The sequence below is a fragment of the Mytilus galloprovincialis genome, chromosome 6, assembly GCF_965363235.1.
Source record: "Mytilus galloprovincialis chromosome 6, xbMytGall1.hap1.1, whole genome shotgun sequence".
Taxonomy (NCBI): domain Eukaryota; kingdom Metazoa; phylum Mollusca; class Bivalvia; order Mytilida; family Mytilidae; genus Mytilus; species Mytilus galloprovincialis.
Genome location: NC_134843.1, coordinates 90,513,799 through 90,530,055, shown reverse-complemented (window position 1 = coordinate 90,530,055; position 16,257 = coordinate 90,513,799). Strand labels below are relative to the sequence as shown.

General features: G+C 31.1%; 1 protein-coding gene across 2 annotated transcripts in view; it reads right to left on the bottom strand.

Annotated features, from left to right (window-relative positions):
* Window positions 1-4,540: 4,540 nt before the first annotated feature.
* LOC143080673 (uncharacterized) overlaps window positions 4,541-16,257 on the bottom strand; it is a 31,528-nt gene continuing 19,811 nt past the window's right edge. For both annotated transcript variants that reach the window (XM_076256648.1, XM_076256647.1), the window contains exons 9-16: window positions 12,389-12,440; window positions 11,464-11,582; window positions 10,098-10,250; window positions 8,411-8,614; window positions 7,175-7,275; window positions 6,543-6,708; window positions 5,495-5,646; window positions 4,541-5,054 (exon numbers count right to left, since the gene is read on the bottom strand). In XM_076256648.1, the coding sequence (XP_076112763.1) occupies window positions 4,700-5,054; window positions 5,495-5,646; window positions 6,543-6,708; window positions 7,175-7,275; window positions 8,411-8,614; window positions 10,098-10,250; window positions 11,464-11,582; window positions 12,389-12,440 (1,302 nt within the window). In that variant the 3' untranslated portion in view covers window positions 4,541-4,699. The remainder of the gene's footprint in view (window positions 5,055-5,494; window positions 5,647-6,542; window positions 6,709-7,174; window positions 7,276-8,410; window positions 8,615-10,097; window positions 10,251-11,463; window positions 11,583-12,388; window positions 12,441-16,257) is intronic.

The following is a 16,257-nucleotide window of genomic DNA, read 5'->3' as shown; positions in this document are numbered from 1 at the left end:
TGTTTAAGTAAAGCCTTTGAAAATAGTGGAATCAATTACTTTTGGAGTGTAAAAATATTTGACTTTTATACCCTATATACGACTTTATCTCATAACCCTATTAAGAAAAATTTCAGACATGTAATAAAACGGGCATTAAAAAAGTCAGAATGTGAATATATATATATTCCAACTCTTTTAGGTCATTTTTTTAATGATATCAAACAAAAGAACTATGCCGATATGACCTGCTTTGATACTATAACTGCCCTTGAATTTTGCTAGATAACATATTTGTACGCTTTTTAGATTTCGTATATCTTCAATTGATCGGAATATTTATGGAAACTAACTGAGCACCACTTAATGCAGACCTATTTCTGTGATGTAATGAGTTACAACTTATGATTCAATCACCACAGACCAATGAAAACACCATCTGATACAAAAAGTTGATAATTTTGATATTTGGACGATATATTGGTTCTCAATAAAGACAACTTCAGTATGTACATTAAAGACATTTGTCTTACTGAACTGACTGATTGAAGAAAAAAAACACTGCCCTTTCCTGGATCTTGACAGTTATATCTTTAACGGAAAGCTTAATACCAAAATTTGTGACAGAAGAGTTGACTTTTCATTTCCTATTGTTTATTATCCATTTTTCTCTTGTCACTATCTCATGGTGTTTATGTATCTGGACGTGGTCGATTCGCTCGTTTATGTAACAATGTATTTGATTTAACGAAGGAAATCTCTGTATAACTGAAAAATTGTTACATTAGGATTTTCGATATCACAAACTATTCAAAACATATACTATATTTTATCATCGGTACAAGGACATCATTCGTAAATGCAGACATCTTATACCATCAGGTATTTCACATCCAATTTTTTATGATAATATTATTTGCAAACTACAAAAATGTCGGTATTCAACTCAAATAACTGCTAGTAGTCCTTTGTTAGTTTATCTATCATTGTTATATTGCTTAGTTTACTTGTTTTATGACATCGAAGCCGGAAGAAGGTACCGATATATACTTGATACATCTATTATCAAATGTAAATATGTAAATAAAACTTGTTTTGTGGGTGAAATTTTTTTCAGTGACTACTCAACAATTTATATATCCCTAACTAATTTACTTGCTTTGGCCTTTTATTGATAATATAAAGTATATTATGATACTTATAAAATGCACACACCATTTTAATTTAATGAATGTTTTGTTAGACAAATACATTAAGCGATTTTCTTAGATTATCCTTTTTTTCCTGAATAGATAAACATTCTTAAGTGAAATGAACGATAATAAATATATTTACTACGGGCTCTCGTGAACTTGCAGTGAAGTGAGCGTTTTTACTATATATTGAATATTCTATGTGAATTTGTTATAAAGAATAGCAATAAAAATACTGTTTCATTGCCATTGGATATTTCACGTTAACAATGTGGTTTAGTGTGAAATTGACACATCTCATGCGCTCTTTAGCTTAATATTAAATGTGTTTGTCTCACACGCCGTGTATAGGCTTTAAACTTAAATGAGTAACTAGTATTTGAGTGTTGTGACATTCATGACTTTGAAATAAAGACAACTCATCAGGTAGAAAATAACCATGTCCCAATTACAGCCTTTTCATTCAGCTGTATATTAATCTGCAAATTTTTTTACCAAATCTATTAAAAAATATTAGTTCTTTTTATTTTTTTTTTTCATAGAGGATGTGAAGAAGAAAATTGTTTTTCATAACTCTTACCCTAAATACAACTAAATGATTAAACAAATAGTCTGCCAATTAAAAACGTCTCATTTCAATAACACAGATATAAAAGTTGCTGTTTGTTTTGAATGAAAGTTTTTGCATGTTTGACAATATTTACTCATTTAGCAAACATCTCTTTTGTTTAACAGCCTACATTTATTCGTAATTGAATGTGTTCTATCTGACTCTGTCGTTGCTTAATTTATGTTTCACTTAATGTAAATCTAGATACCCTGTTCTTATAAGAATTATAAAGATGTTTATATTCATTTTGATACATTGCGTGCGTCTGAACCGCTGTCCAGAATTTATCTTCATCAGGAACACTCAAACCTCAATAAGAACGGGTAGACATGCGATAACACGTAGCCAGTGAAGCATTTTATGTGTCCATAAGGAACATACAAAGAGCAGAAAAATTCTTTTTAAAGAAAACGTTGTCTAAATGCATTTGAGTTAAGTTTCTAAATAATTTATTATGTATGAAGAGAAACGACCATTATATAGTAAAAAAAAGAAAGAAAAACGACCATTTTATGGTAAAAAAAACCGACAAAAATATTAGTACTCAAAAGACAACGAAAAAACCAAAAGACTGATCAAAACGAAGCCCACTACAATAACCGTCGTGATTTCAGGTCTTCCGATAGAGTAAGGAGATCCTGGTTTCCATGTGGTACCCGTCGTTCATCCAAGTAAAAATCAGGTGAAAAGTCTTATTCAATAGGTCACATTTGAAGAACAATATAAGGCATTTTGGTTACGACAATTTTGGAACAAACCCGTGGTCATCTATGAAACAGATGTTCCATAACGGTCAATGATATAGTGATAACATTCGTATAGTTTGTGAAAGGATGGAACTGTTTGAGTAATATATATAGCTTATTTAGATGCAACAATGATATATCATGGAAATCATGACAGGAAATACAATCTCTGGAATATCATATCAAATTCGAGATGTATTCTCCATTTGCAGTTGCTGCTGTAATGTTCCTACATAGAAATGAAATATTCCATGCTCTTCAACTTTGTACTTGTTTGGCTTTATAAATATTTTGATATGAACGTCACTGATGAGTCTTATGGAGATGAAACGCGCGTTTGGCGTACTAAATTATAATCCTGGTACCTTTGATAACTATTTAAAATTGGAAAGCTGTAATTATCTCCTTTTTCGTAAAGTATTGTTTTCAACCCATTTCTAAATGTAAGTCAAGATAAGATGGTAACTTCATTGTATCTGTTGTATCCTATATTTTAAGTTTGATGGAAAATAATGTATAATACAAATGATGTCAACTACAAAGTTGATAACACCTTGTTGAATAACTTGGTATCAAACCAGTGCTGGTAAATTAAAGTAACAACAACATTTAATAAATTTCGTGCGTTCTATACGTTTTTCTGATTTATCTTCATCAACAACCGAAACATTTAAAAGCAAGGCATGTATAAATACGTAGCATTGGAAAGACCTATATGACATAAAGGTCAAATATATCTAAGTTCAGCAATGAGGTTAACTTTAAAAGAAAATAGATAATGAAATCCTGCCTCGCACGTGACACCCGCAAATTTATCTATGGTCAGCAAGAAGTTAACTTTAAAATAATAAGATACTGAAATCCTGCCTTGCACGTGGAACCCGTAAAACAGGAATTCTATTTTCTAATACAGGTTCGCAATATGATTATCTCACTCTTTTGATCACATGTATTTACATGTATTAATATGTGTATGTACTCGAGTGTCTAAGCAGAAAATTGATGAGACAATGTTACACAAAAGAACATCTCGTTATTTTTCATTTTTGTAAGAAACCACAACCATTTGGCTAAAAATTCCGTATCAACTTTAAACAGAATACATGAAGGTCTTGAAGTATAGGTTCAAGGTACTGGCATTGTGCATCATCTTAATTACGTGTTAACATTGTCTTGTATTGTTCTTCTTTTCACCTTTTATATTAAGAAAAAAAAAGTATATTCTAATGACATGGCTTAATACTTATACATCCCGCTATTGTTGTATTGTGCTATGGTCAATTTGGAATAATGTTTTTTTTTTTATTTTTGCTGATGTACCTCATCTATGTGACATTTTGCGTTTCTTTATTGAAACAGTTATTATTTTTATAGTGATTAAAATTACATTTCAATGTTGACTGCTGTCTTTCAATTATTGCCGCTTTTACCTATTACGTCTGTTTGGTTTGTTCACACATCATTGTCAATATAATGAAATTTTATGCGACTGCCATAGAAATGAATAGCTTAGCTAGCTATAAAACCAGATTTTATCCACCAATTTCTACATAAAAAAATGTCTGTACAAAGTCGGAAACATGACAGCTGTTTTCGATTCGTTTGATGTGCTTTTGTTGAGCGTTTGAATTTGCCATTTAATAAAGGATTCTTGTGAACTTTTGATCATTAGAGTTCGGACAAATAAGTACTAGACATTAAAGAATTCCATTTCACAGTGTTGTATTTGTATCATCATTTAGATTTGTTAAAGAAATGTGTGTTGTGGGGTTTTTTTTAACGAGTAAACGCTTTCAGTTTCATGAATATGAGCTGTGTGTAGAAGAAACACTTCTCTTCATCTTCCTTGGGAACAGATAAAATATAAAGATTATATATGTCAATAGATCCTGATTTTTGTTGTAATTCTGGAGATTTTCGTTGGTGCGTGTGTGTATAATTTAATGCGAAGATAATTCTTAATAAAAAATGTTAAACACAATTGTTATAGCTGTAAAAAATAAAATTTGAGATCAAGACAAAATAATATTGATTAAAACAACTTATAATCCATAATAAAGTAAGATAGGACGAACTCGAAAATTCTCTGACAAAACAGGAGCCATGCGGTTTTCTTTCAGATATGACTTCCATAAACCTAAATTTCAACAAATACAAAGTAAAATGAAGATTTATATGTCCAATGAGAATACAACACTATTTGCCCTGGGAGATTCCAACTCGTTATCCGTATTTGTAACAAAACCATATTCCATGCTATCTGTTGAGTTTGCATCAGCGTTCGTATCTAATAGTATTCCTTTAGTTTTTCTTTGCTGTTGTTTTCGTAACAAAATTTCATTATCCTCAGAATCACTGTCACTATTAACACAATCAAAAGGAATACTTTCGTAATCCCCTTCCATTTCACTAACACTAAGATTATTTTTGGCTCCATTTTCTAGGATGTCATCGTACTGATCATTATTGTCTGTCTGTTCGGTTATCTTATCATACTGATCTTGTTCAGAAACATTTTCTTCCGTTCTGAAAATCATAGAAACAAAGAACATGATTCATATTCTAGTCAAACAGTAATAAGGTAATATTACTATTACACTGTTCCCTAAGTTTTTGTTTGTTACCCGGATTTGTTTTTTTTTTGTCTCTATCGATTTATGAGTTTCGAACAGCGGTATACTACTGTTGCCTTTATTTACACCAATAACAAAAGAGAGAGAATATGACATGTTGCATCATGAATTGAAAATGTTAACAAAAAGCATCATGGGGAAAAATAGAAAAACGACGATAAATCAATAAATACAATAAAAGACATAGAAAATGGAACATTCAGTATTACAAACCTTGTCAAAAAATTGTGACTGAATTCAGCTGTTCCAAAAGTATCGGCAGGTCAATCGTGTAAAAAAATATGAAACTATTAATTTAGAAATTGCTGGAATAAAAAGATTTTGTATATTTACCGTAAATGTTTTTCTATGATTGTGTAAAGTTCTCCACAGGTAGGACGTTTGTCCTTGTCCTTACTCCAACATCGACACATTTGTTCATACAACCACTCTGGGCAGGCCTCTGGCTGATCTGGCTTGCAATCTCTGAATAGGTTGTCACGCAACTAAATAGACGACAATGAATACTGTTGTACAGATAGAAAAAGGGTGAGACAATAAATTTAAGAGATCAGCTTTTTTATCTTCCTAATGACAAGGCTTAATGCAATAACTTATAAAAAATAACAGCAGGTGGCAATGTGGCTTTTTTTTTAAATATACAATTGACTTTCAAATTAATTTTCTATGCATTTACAGTCATTTTTAGTAACCATATAGATCTTCGACTGAGAATAGGTGTATTTAAATCTAAACTGTTACTACACTGATCATAAGTTCGCCCATTACGTGATAGGGTAATAACATATGTTGGCAAGATTGATATTTTTACAGCAAAATGCCTCCATCTTGAATTGTAATTAAACTGGATTACCATTTCACGTTTATTCGTAAAAATATAATTTTCTTATGATACTAGTCATTTTATTCTACGCATAAAATGTTAAAACTAAAAACAAAAACAGCTAGATTCTTTACAAAACTAATTATGTGGTTGTAGTTTGTTTATCTGTTACATATTTGTATTTCGTTCATTTTTTTGTACATAAATTAGGCCGCTAGTTTTCTCTTTTGAATTATTTTACATTGTCATTTCGGGGCCTTTTTATAGCTGACTATGCGGTATGGGCATTGCTCATTGTTGAAGGGCATATGGTGACCTATAGTTGTTAATTCCCGTGTTATGTTGGTCTCTTGTGGAGAGTTGTCTTATTGACAATCATACCACATGTTCTTTTTTTTTATATTAGAATAAGATTATTTTCATGCCAAATGACCAACGACTGAAATAATTTAGGAAGAAATACACTGATAAAATCACAATTGCATATCCGTCAAATGTTTCCTATGTTATTCAATTTACACACAGACACACTTTAGCCACAGTTTGACATAAACTTACATCCTCCAAAGCCACGTTTGGAAATGGTGCTGATTCCAATTCTCCTGCCATTGGATCTTTTTGATTAACAGACAAAGTCATGAAAAACTCATAGATTGTCATAGCTAGTGAGTACACGTCTGAAGCAAATGAGTACTGTTTGAATTGCAACACTTCTATTGGGCACCTGTGTATTAAAAAATATTTTATTTCACTTTAAAATGTCTATTTAATTAATTTTTTTTAGTACGATTAATCAAGTCTTGCAGAAATATGATGTAAAGAAAAAGAAAGAATATTGTGTAGCAACCATTGACACAAATAATTGTTTTTAACATACCAACATAAATATGCATTGTAATATAACTTTTATTGTTTTGTCTTCTTTCTAAAGTAATTTTTACCTCACCTCAATATCAAGACAACTTCCAGCACCACCTGTTTGAGTAGATTTGTGCTTAATGTCAATCACGCTACCATTTTGCATTGAAGATCACAGTCGCAGGGTATTATCAACATATTATAATGAGTGGTTTTTTTTAAAACAAGTACCTCTGTTTATAAGACACGCACAAGTTTGAAGGTTTTGGTCGCTGAATAAGTGTAAAATGCATACTTCAAAATCAATCATTAATAAACTAAATTTAACAAACCATCTCATATCATCTGTACAATCTTGACTAGCAATAACATAATCATCTTCTAATCCTGAGCGGTCAAACCATAACATTCTTCCTAATCTAGCCATCACAACCTTTAGTTAAACATAAAAATATGATGTACTTATGTACATAGTGCCATTCGTGTCGTATCAAAACGTATAAGAAAAGTAAATATTTAATTAAAACTGTATGATGATAAGGAGGGTAAATCAGTAAACAATTGCAAAGAATACTACAGAAAGAAAAACAACAGTCCATGAGAAATGTACAGTTAACTCTTTAGATTGGGTAATACAAAATCACCCAAACATATTCAGGTATCCCAATGTTATAATTATGTTTCAATCATTAATATTGTCATGACAATTATGAAAATCTTATAAAAGTTTTTGATTAATATTTTTCTAATTTCAATTCAATTATCCATTATTACTTAATTATGAATTGGTAAAATGTAACTGACACGGTTTTATCATTTCACCAGCGATATATCAATTTCTTCTTTTACAAAAATGTGTGATAACTACTTAGTTGATATATGTTATGAGATGTTTTTGTACATTCAGGCGCATCGTTTAAGAAAAGAAAATATTCAAATCAAAACAAAACAAAACAAAAATGGAATAGAAAACTTTTAAGTATATATTAAGACATAAAATAGTTAAGATAGCAATAGAGATAGTAAATAACTTTTTAAAATACCAATACTGTGGATTCATCAATATTCGTGGGATACCAGTTTTCCAGGATTTGTTTGGTACAGGTAAACATACACTTTTCTATCCCAAATTCATGTATTTAGTTTTGATGTTATATTTGTTATTCTCATCGGATTTTGTCTAATGCCTAGTTCGTTTCTGTGTATGTTACATTTTAATGTTGTGTCGTCATTCTCCTCTTATATTTAATGCGTTTCCTCGGTTTTGGTTTGTGACCCGGATTTGTTTTTTTTTCTATCGATTTATGAGTTTTGAACATCGGTACACTACTGTCGCCTTTATTTAAATGCTGAATGAAATTCACATATTCCATATTATGCTAGACTAAGTATTTAGACGTGTGCATAACCATGAAATCAAATATCCACGAAATTACAAGATTTTCTCGAGTCACGAATATTGGTACCCACTAAAATAGAAAAATCCTCAGTATATCATAAATCGATATAAGCTTTATTAAGAAGATATAAAAAAAACCTTCGAAAAGTATCCATTGTAGCCTACTTACCTGATCATTTTCATTACACAGGTACATATCGGCACATCGTACTGATCCAAGAATCCACGAACAACGATTCATTTCCATAACGAACTTCACCATTTTCAGAACTAAGTCAATGTTTTTCTTCTTAACAATATCAATAAAGGGATCCCCGAAATGTCTTGAATTTGCTATTTCCATAACACTTGTTCTGCAGTCCATACTATAATCCTAGACGTCATGTCAAAAAATCATTACAATTAGTATCTAACACTTCTAAATGTTTCAAGCCACAACAAATTTAGGTAATATGGTCTATGGTTTATACTTGGTTATTTCAAAATAGACTAAAATAAAGCACAAAATTCTTGTTGTCTATTCGTTTGATGTGTTTTATCATTTGATTTTGCTATTTGATTAGGGACTTTCCGTCTTGAATTTTCCTCGGAGTTCAGTCTTTTTGTGATTTTACTTTTTTCTTGGTTTATTAATGACTATCTTTGTGACCATATCTTGTGTCGGTCAAAATTTTTTATAAACATACATTGATCACACATTTATTATGAAAGAATATGAATTATTGTTTCATGCATAAAATGTTTTATGTAATGCTTTTGTTGCAATATTTCCGACGGAAGAGATATAAAAACTCGTATAGCATTATTTGTACGCTGCATACGCTGAAATCTCAAAAAATTGATCTCGAATTTATATCGATTTTTTTCGTTTTTCAAAATTGCAATTATAAATGCACAGACAAATTTCTGAATTATTACTTATTGCATTCATTCACGTCATTTCGTTTTTTTCTGCATAGTTTTCGCAATACAAATTATATCTTACATTGATTCTTCATGAAATTTAGTCACAATGTCATAATTGATATGCACTCTCGAAAAATAGTTTATATCTTATTTGGATTTAACAAGTTCTTTTTATTAACACAGAATTTCAGGTTTACATATTATTCCAAAAGAAAAAAATCGATTCTTTAACGGAGAGTTGTTATTTCACTCGAGTTTTCGCAACGTGCGTCCAAAAATGATGGCTGAATCCATTTTTTAGCTAACTGATATATCAATTATTAAGAGAATGTTTTGGACTATTTTCTAGCACTTTTTGTCCAAAATTACGTCGCAACGTATAACTATTGCAAAAAAGTTAGACTTTTGACACCAGACATGAAAACGTTCAAAATTTCAGTCATAAATTTCAACTGATTAATGCATGAAAAGATAAAAGTCTTAATCGGTTAATAATGTTCTCTGATTTTTTTATATACTAAACATACACAACGTTGCGAAAACAAAACAAATTAAATTTGAATGCATATATGTATATATCTGAGTATAGAAGACTTTGTATGGTTTACCCTTGACTTTTCTTTCTATCTGAATAGTCCATAAAAAGATAACTTTAGCTTTATTTGACAAAACCATTCTTAATTATATGTCAATTATTCTTTTCGTGTTCATACTTTTTAACTTTTATTTCAATCGAGTGTCAATATCGAGTCTGTCATAGATAAATGATGTCGTGTTAAAAATAAGCAAACGAACTTGATTCTTTGACATTGATATATATACTTTTGGTAAAATTTAAAAAAAATGATTTTTTTCGTACAAAAACGTTTAAATTTATAGTTCGAATATTGAAAAAAAATAATTTAATTTTAAACTATCAAAATGAAAAATACCATGCTGGCCAAACTTACAAGAAGGTATGTGTCACTTTGTCCATCTGTTTTTGTCCATGTTGGACAACTTTTCATTTTCAGTACGTTGATAAATGTATCTGATTCCAAATGTGATCTAATTCTGTCTATCAGCGCAGTTGTTACAGGCTCCCGAACATGTATATGGTCATTCTGTTTATAGAATTTGGATACATAAGGATGAATTTTATCTGTATTATATGATATACCGTGTCATGCAACTCAAACAAGATAATTAATCAAATAAAAATGAGAAATCATATTAACCTGACTTACGAGACAATTCAGCATTTGATTTACAAAACGGGTGCTCTTTACAAAGCAGGAACTACTTATGATTCGGGAACATCTGATGTCCTCCTCGTTTTTGATGTTATTCGTTTTACCCAATTGTTAGTTTTCTGTGCAGTGTTTGTGGACTGATGTTTATCTTTTCAACATTTTTGTTTTTATTCTTTATTTGACATATAAAGTTTGACCATATGACCCTTTTCCGATCGATACTTATTCAAACGATATAAATAAGATATTGCCGATATTTAAGATTGAAGACATGATGACTGAAAAATATTAAGAAAAACGAATTCAATTGAAACCAATTTCTTTTGTCTCACTGTTTGGTTGTTTAGCAAGATGTCACTTATATAGTTGGTTAATGATTTTGAACAGTGTATATACTTTTGCAACTGACACTACTCCAGCCAACACCTTACGATGCAAAAAAAGCTATCTTTCAAAACACTGTGTTCTTGTGTTTGCTACTCCTTTGCAACCTTAAAGAGACCAATTGATGATCTTTCCACTCCAAATGCAGATATTTCGGTTGGAAAATGTTCACTGACGGTTTTAACTGTCAATTCTTGAGTCAATTGATAGCTCTCGATTAACACAGATTCCAAAAAATATATGGCTTTCATATACCTATCACCTGTGGTTTATGAAAAACGATAACATTTCACTAATGTCGTATATGAAAACGGAAACAATTCTCTTTTGAATATCCAAATCACTTCGGTCAAAATAATTCTGATGATCCTGAGAATATTAAGAGCAATTTGATGACATATTAATAGTTTTGCGAATGAGTAGTATAGACAAGAAAAAACGTCATCGGGGACAAATAAAAGTGTTCATTTAAGAGGTGTCAGTTTTAAAAACGTATAAACTATTCGATAACAAATATCTAAGCGACATATTACGAGGGGGGAAAACAAAGCAAGAAAAAGATACACGGAAAGTGGAAGACATTATAATTTAAGTTCATCAAAATATAAATCTACTAACAATTAATTTTGCTTTCAAAATACACAAAATGAAATAACAACTGTACATTTTTTATCTTTAGGCAACAGTAAAAGTTATTTACCTCAATGTCGACACGTGGTCTGTCTGGTGCCGTTAGCTCAGAGATCTGAATCTGTATTTGTGTTATTTGGCTTCTTCTTTCTTCAATTTTAAGGTTTGTGTATGCGTTGTATAAGTGATCTTCAATAGAAAAAAAATCATGTTTAAAGGCAAGCGTTTTAGACTTTGATTTAGGTGAAAATGTTGTTTTAAAAAAAATAGAAAGGTACTAAAGGTTAAATCAATCACAGTTATTAATGTTGGACAGGCTACCCCATGGCAATTCAACAGCTAAAGGTACCCGGCACAACACATAGAGACGAAAAAACAAAGAATTCTCCTTGCCATTGTGTTAATTGTATTGAGAGCTGAAAAGGATATATTGAACTTTACATTTAAGTGCAGATATGACAGTCTCATTTAAAATCAATTTCATATTATTAAAGAGTCGAAATACGTGAACAAATATAACCCGATTTTCCAGATTAGTTATCTTAAACAGCCAACAAACCCTTTGCAGAAATCTATAGATTGAGCAAAATCAGCCACACAGTATATCGAAGTTCACTTTAGCTGGAGGGTAAGCAATACATGTTTTTAACAATAGTGGTACCCGTAATGCTATAAATTTGAAGATCAGGGATAAGGGACGGAATTGCTGCTCCGAAAGGAAGTGCAAACCCCTGATTATAGGTGACGTATATATTCCATTGCGCCCCATTATTATAAGTATCAATATTTCTACTTACAAAGCATTCGTTTACTTTCTCAGGTCTATGATCAACTCTTTTTTTATTTACCTTGGAGGTAGGTACTTTTTTGTAACTTTGTTATAAATATAAAATTTCTTTAAAATGTAATAGCAAGAAATTTGATATCCAGTTCCATTTGATAAAAAAAAACTCATCAAATGTTCGATTGACATTTTATTCTTTAAATATATTTACCGGATCTGCTTATGGTCTGTTTTTTCATCTGCAGAAAAAGTTGAGGTATTCCCTAAAACACACAATTTAAGTGTTAAATTCTAATTCTATCTCACTTTTGAATTATAGTTTTTCATGTGTGACGTCATGCTGTTTCTAAATTTCATAAATTCAAATGTAGCATAACGTTTGCCTTTTCACCATCGTATGTGACGTCATTTTTTTTTTTTTTTTTTTTTTTTTTAATTGCGTTGACGCCTGGATTGATTCGGGTGTGTCTATGCTGTATTGAACTTGGCATCATGTATTCGGGTTTAGTTTTCTGTAATAAGTTAATACTTCAGTTTCATTATGAATATATCTTTCACATTCATTTGTTAAAATTTACTGTTTGCAATAGCATGAATCGTTCTATATAAAAGTGTTCTTATCCCGGGCATAAAAACAATGCCGTATTTGGCAAAACCTTTTCAACTTTTGATCTTCAGTGCTGTACAACTTTGTACTTTTTTCACTTTCGATCTTTTATATCTGGGCGTTATGTATTCGGGTTTAGTTTTCTGTAATTAGTTAATACTTCAGTTTCGTTATCATGATTATGATCGATTATGTATATCTCTTTCATATTCATTTGATAAAATTTACTGTTTGCAATAGCATGAATTGTTCTATATAATAAGAATGTTCTTATCCCGGGCATACAAACAATGCCGTATTTGGCAAAACCTTTTCAACTTTTGATCTTCAGTGCTGTACAACTTTGTACTTTTTTCACTTTCGATCTTTTAAATCTGTGCGTCACTATTGAGTCTTGTGTGGACAAGACGCGTTTTTGGCGTATTGAATTTTAAACCTGATGCTTTTTGTTATCTATTAATCATGCTTTTCTTTGTCTAATATGGTCTCCTTTTTATTTGTATTGTAGTCCTGTAATATTATGTTGTCATTTCAATGTTATATTTAACTTTGCCATTAAAGTGCGAGGTTTGGCATGCCATAAAACCAGGTTCAACCCACCACTTTTATTCCCCTTTAAAAGTGTCCTGTACCAAGTCAGGAAGATGGCCATTGTTATAATATTGTTCGTTTCTGTGTGTGTTGCATTTTAACGTTGAGTCGTTTGTGTTTTCTCTTATTTTTTAGATAAGACGTGGCACGGTACTTATCTATCCCAAATTCTTGTATTTGGTTTTGATGTTATATTTGTTATTCTCGTGGTGTTTTGTGTGTTGCTTTTCGGTGTTGTGTCGTTGTTCTCCTCTTATATTTAATGCGTTTCCCTCGGTTTTAGTTTGTTACCCCGATTTTGTTTTTTGTCCATGGATTTATGAGTTTTGAACAGCGGTATACTACTGTTGCCTTTATTTAAAAGAATTCATAAGTTATCATAGAATATTTACATCATAGAATATTTACTTACTTACTGTGCGTGGTCTGCATACGGAAAGGTATATTTATTCATGCATATCATACTTGCAACTTAATGTTTAATTTTTGATTTTTGTTTTAACGGAGGTCAAACCTTTTTGGGGTATTTGGTTACTCTTCACAAAGGACCACACTTTTACTTGTATAAAATTGAGAATGGAAATGGGGAATGTGTCAAAGAGACAACAACCCGACCAAATAAAAAACAACAGCAGAGGGTCACCAACAGGTCTTCAATGTAGAGAGAAATTCCCGCACCCGGAGGCGTCCTTCAGCTGGCCCCTAAACAAATATATACTAGTCCAGTGATAATGAACGCCATACTAATTTCCAAATTGTACACAAGAAACTAAAATTAAAATAATACAAGACTAACAAAGGTCAGAGGCTCCTGACTTGGGACAGGCGCAAAATGCGGCGGGGTTAAACATGTTTGTGAGATCTCAACCTTCCCCCTATACCTCTAACCAATGTAGAAAGTTAACGCATAACAATACGCACATTAAAATTCAGTTCAAGAGAAGTCCGAGTCTGATGTCAGAAGATGTAACCAAAGAAAATAAACAAAATGACAATAATACATAAATAACAACAGACTACTAGCAGTTAACTGACATGCCAGCTCCAGACTTCAATTAAACTGACTGAAAGATTATGATTTCATCATATGAACATCAGGAACAATCCTTCCGGTTAGGGGTTTAGTATCATACCATCATAACATATATGAGAAGAACATAACCCGTGTCATGCCAACAACTGTTTTTAGAATAAATGTGTTTAGTTCCGATGTAAAGACCTTATCAGTGACTCAATATTAACGCCAAAATATGCAATCTTTAATGACTTGACAACAGTATCGTAATTATATCCCTTCTTAATAAGTCTATTCAAAGGTTTTGTAAGTTTCTGAGGTGAATACTGACACCTTTGTGCTTTATAAAGAATATTTCCATAAAAAATTGGATGTGAAATACCTGAACTTATTAGAAGTCTGCATGTTGAGCTATATTTACGAATGATGTCTTTATACCGATGATAAAATTTAGTAAATGTTTTGACTAGTTTGTGATATCGAAAACCCTGGTGTAATAATTTTCAGTAATACATAAATTTCTCTCGTTAAAATCTAAAACATTGTTACATACACGAGCGAATCGTACAAGTTGAGATATATAAACACCGTAAGATGGTGACAAGGGAACGTCACCATCTAAAAACGGATAATTAACGACAGGAAATGAAAAATCATCCCTTTTATCATAAATTTTAGTATTCAGCTTTCCATTAGTGATATAGATATCAAGATCGAGAAAAGGGCAGTGGTCATTGGTAGTATTAGCTTTATTTAAAGTAAGTTCAACAGGATAAATTTCATTAATATACATACTGAAGTCGTCATTATTGAGAGCCAAAATATCATCCAAATATCTAAAAGTATTATTAAATTTGTTTATCAGATGTTGTTTCGATGGGTCTTTGCTTATTTTTGTCATAAATTGTAACTAATAACAATACAAAAACAGGTCCGCAATAAGTGATGCACAGTTAGTCCCCATTGGAATTCCGATAATCTGACGATATACGGAATCCCCAAAGCGAACAAAAATGTTATCTAGTAAAAATTCAAGGGCATATATAGAATCAAAGCATGTCCAATTAACATAGTTTTTTTGTTTACTGCTACTAAAAAATGACCTAAAAGAGTTTGAACATATATATTCACATTCTGATTTTTTAATGCCCATTTAATTAGGTGTGTGAATTTTTTCTTAATGAGAATGTGAGGCAATGTGGTATACAGGGTAGAAAAATCAAAACTTTGAACAGATCCAAAATCACCAATATAAGCATGCAATTTATTAAGTACTTCCAACGAGTTCTTGACACTCCAAAAGTAATTTATTCCACTATTTTCGAAGGCCTTATTTGAACAATTTATTATCAGGTTTTTAATTGTACCAAGTGTGCTGGTAAGAAGAATAGACAATTTAGTAGTTGAACAATGGCTTGAAGACGAAATAAATCTATATTTGTAAGGGGTTTTGTGTAGCTTCGGAAGCCAATACATAGTTGGGACTTTCATTGTATTTGGCTCTGCTTGTAAAGCGGTGGCTAAAAGTTTATGTTTGTTACAGATTTCGTTTTCTGAAAATGGAGTCAGTTGGAATGTTGGTGAATTGGTGATTTCCTTTTTCAGAACCTCAATGTAAAATTTACGTCAAACAATAATATTATTAGCAGCTTTATCGGCCGGAACAAAAACAAATTCCTTGGCTAGTTCTTTTAGTTTATGTTTGATACGAGACATAGGTTTATTGTGGTTATTGTTTATAGTAAAATGTTCTTTAAAATGTTGAATACGTATATCAACTATCTTCATTACTGAATTAAAAAAAGAGTCCAAAGATTTTTTGTCAGCTTTTTCCCGTTTTATCCATTTCAAACAGTAAGTATGGAGT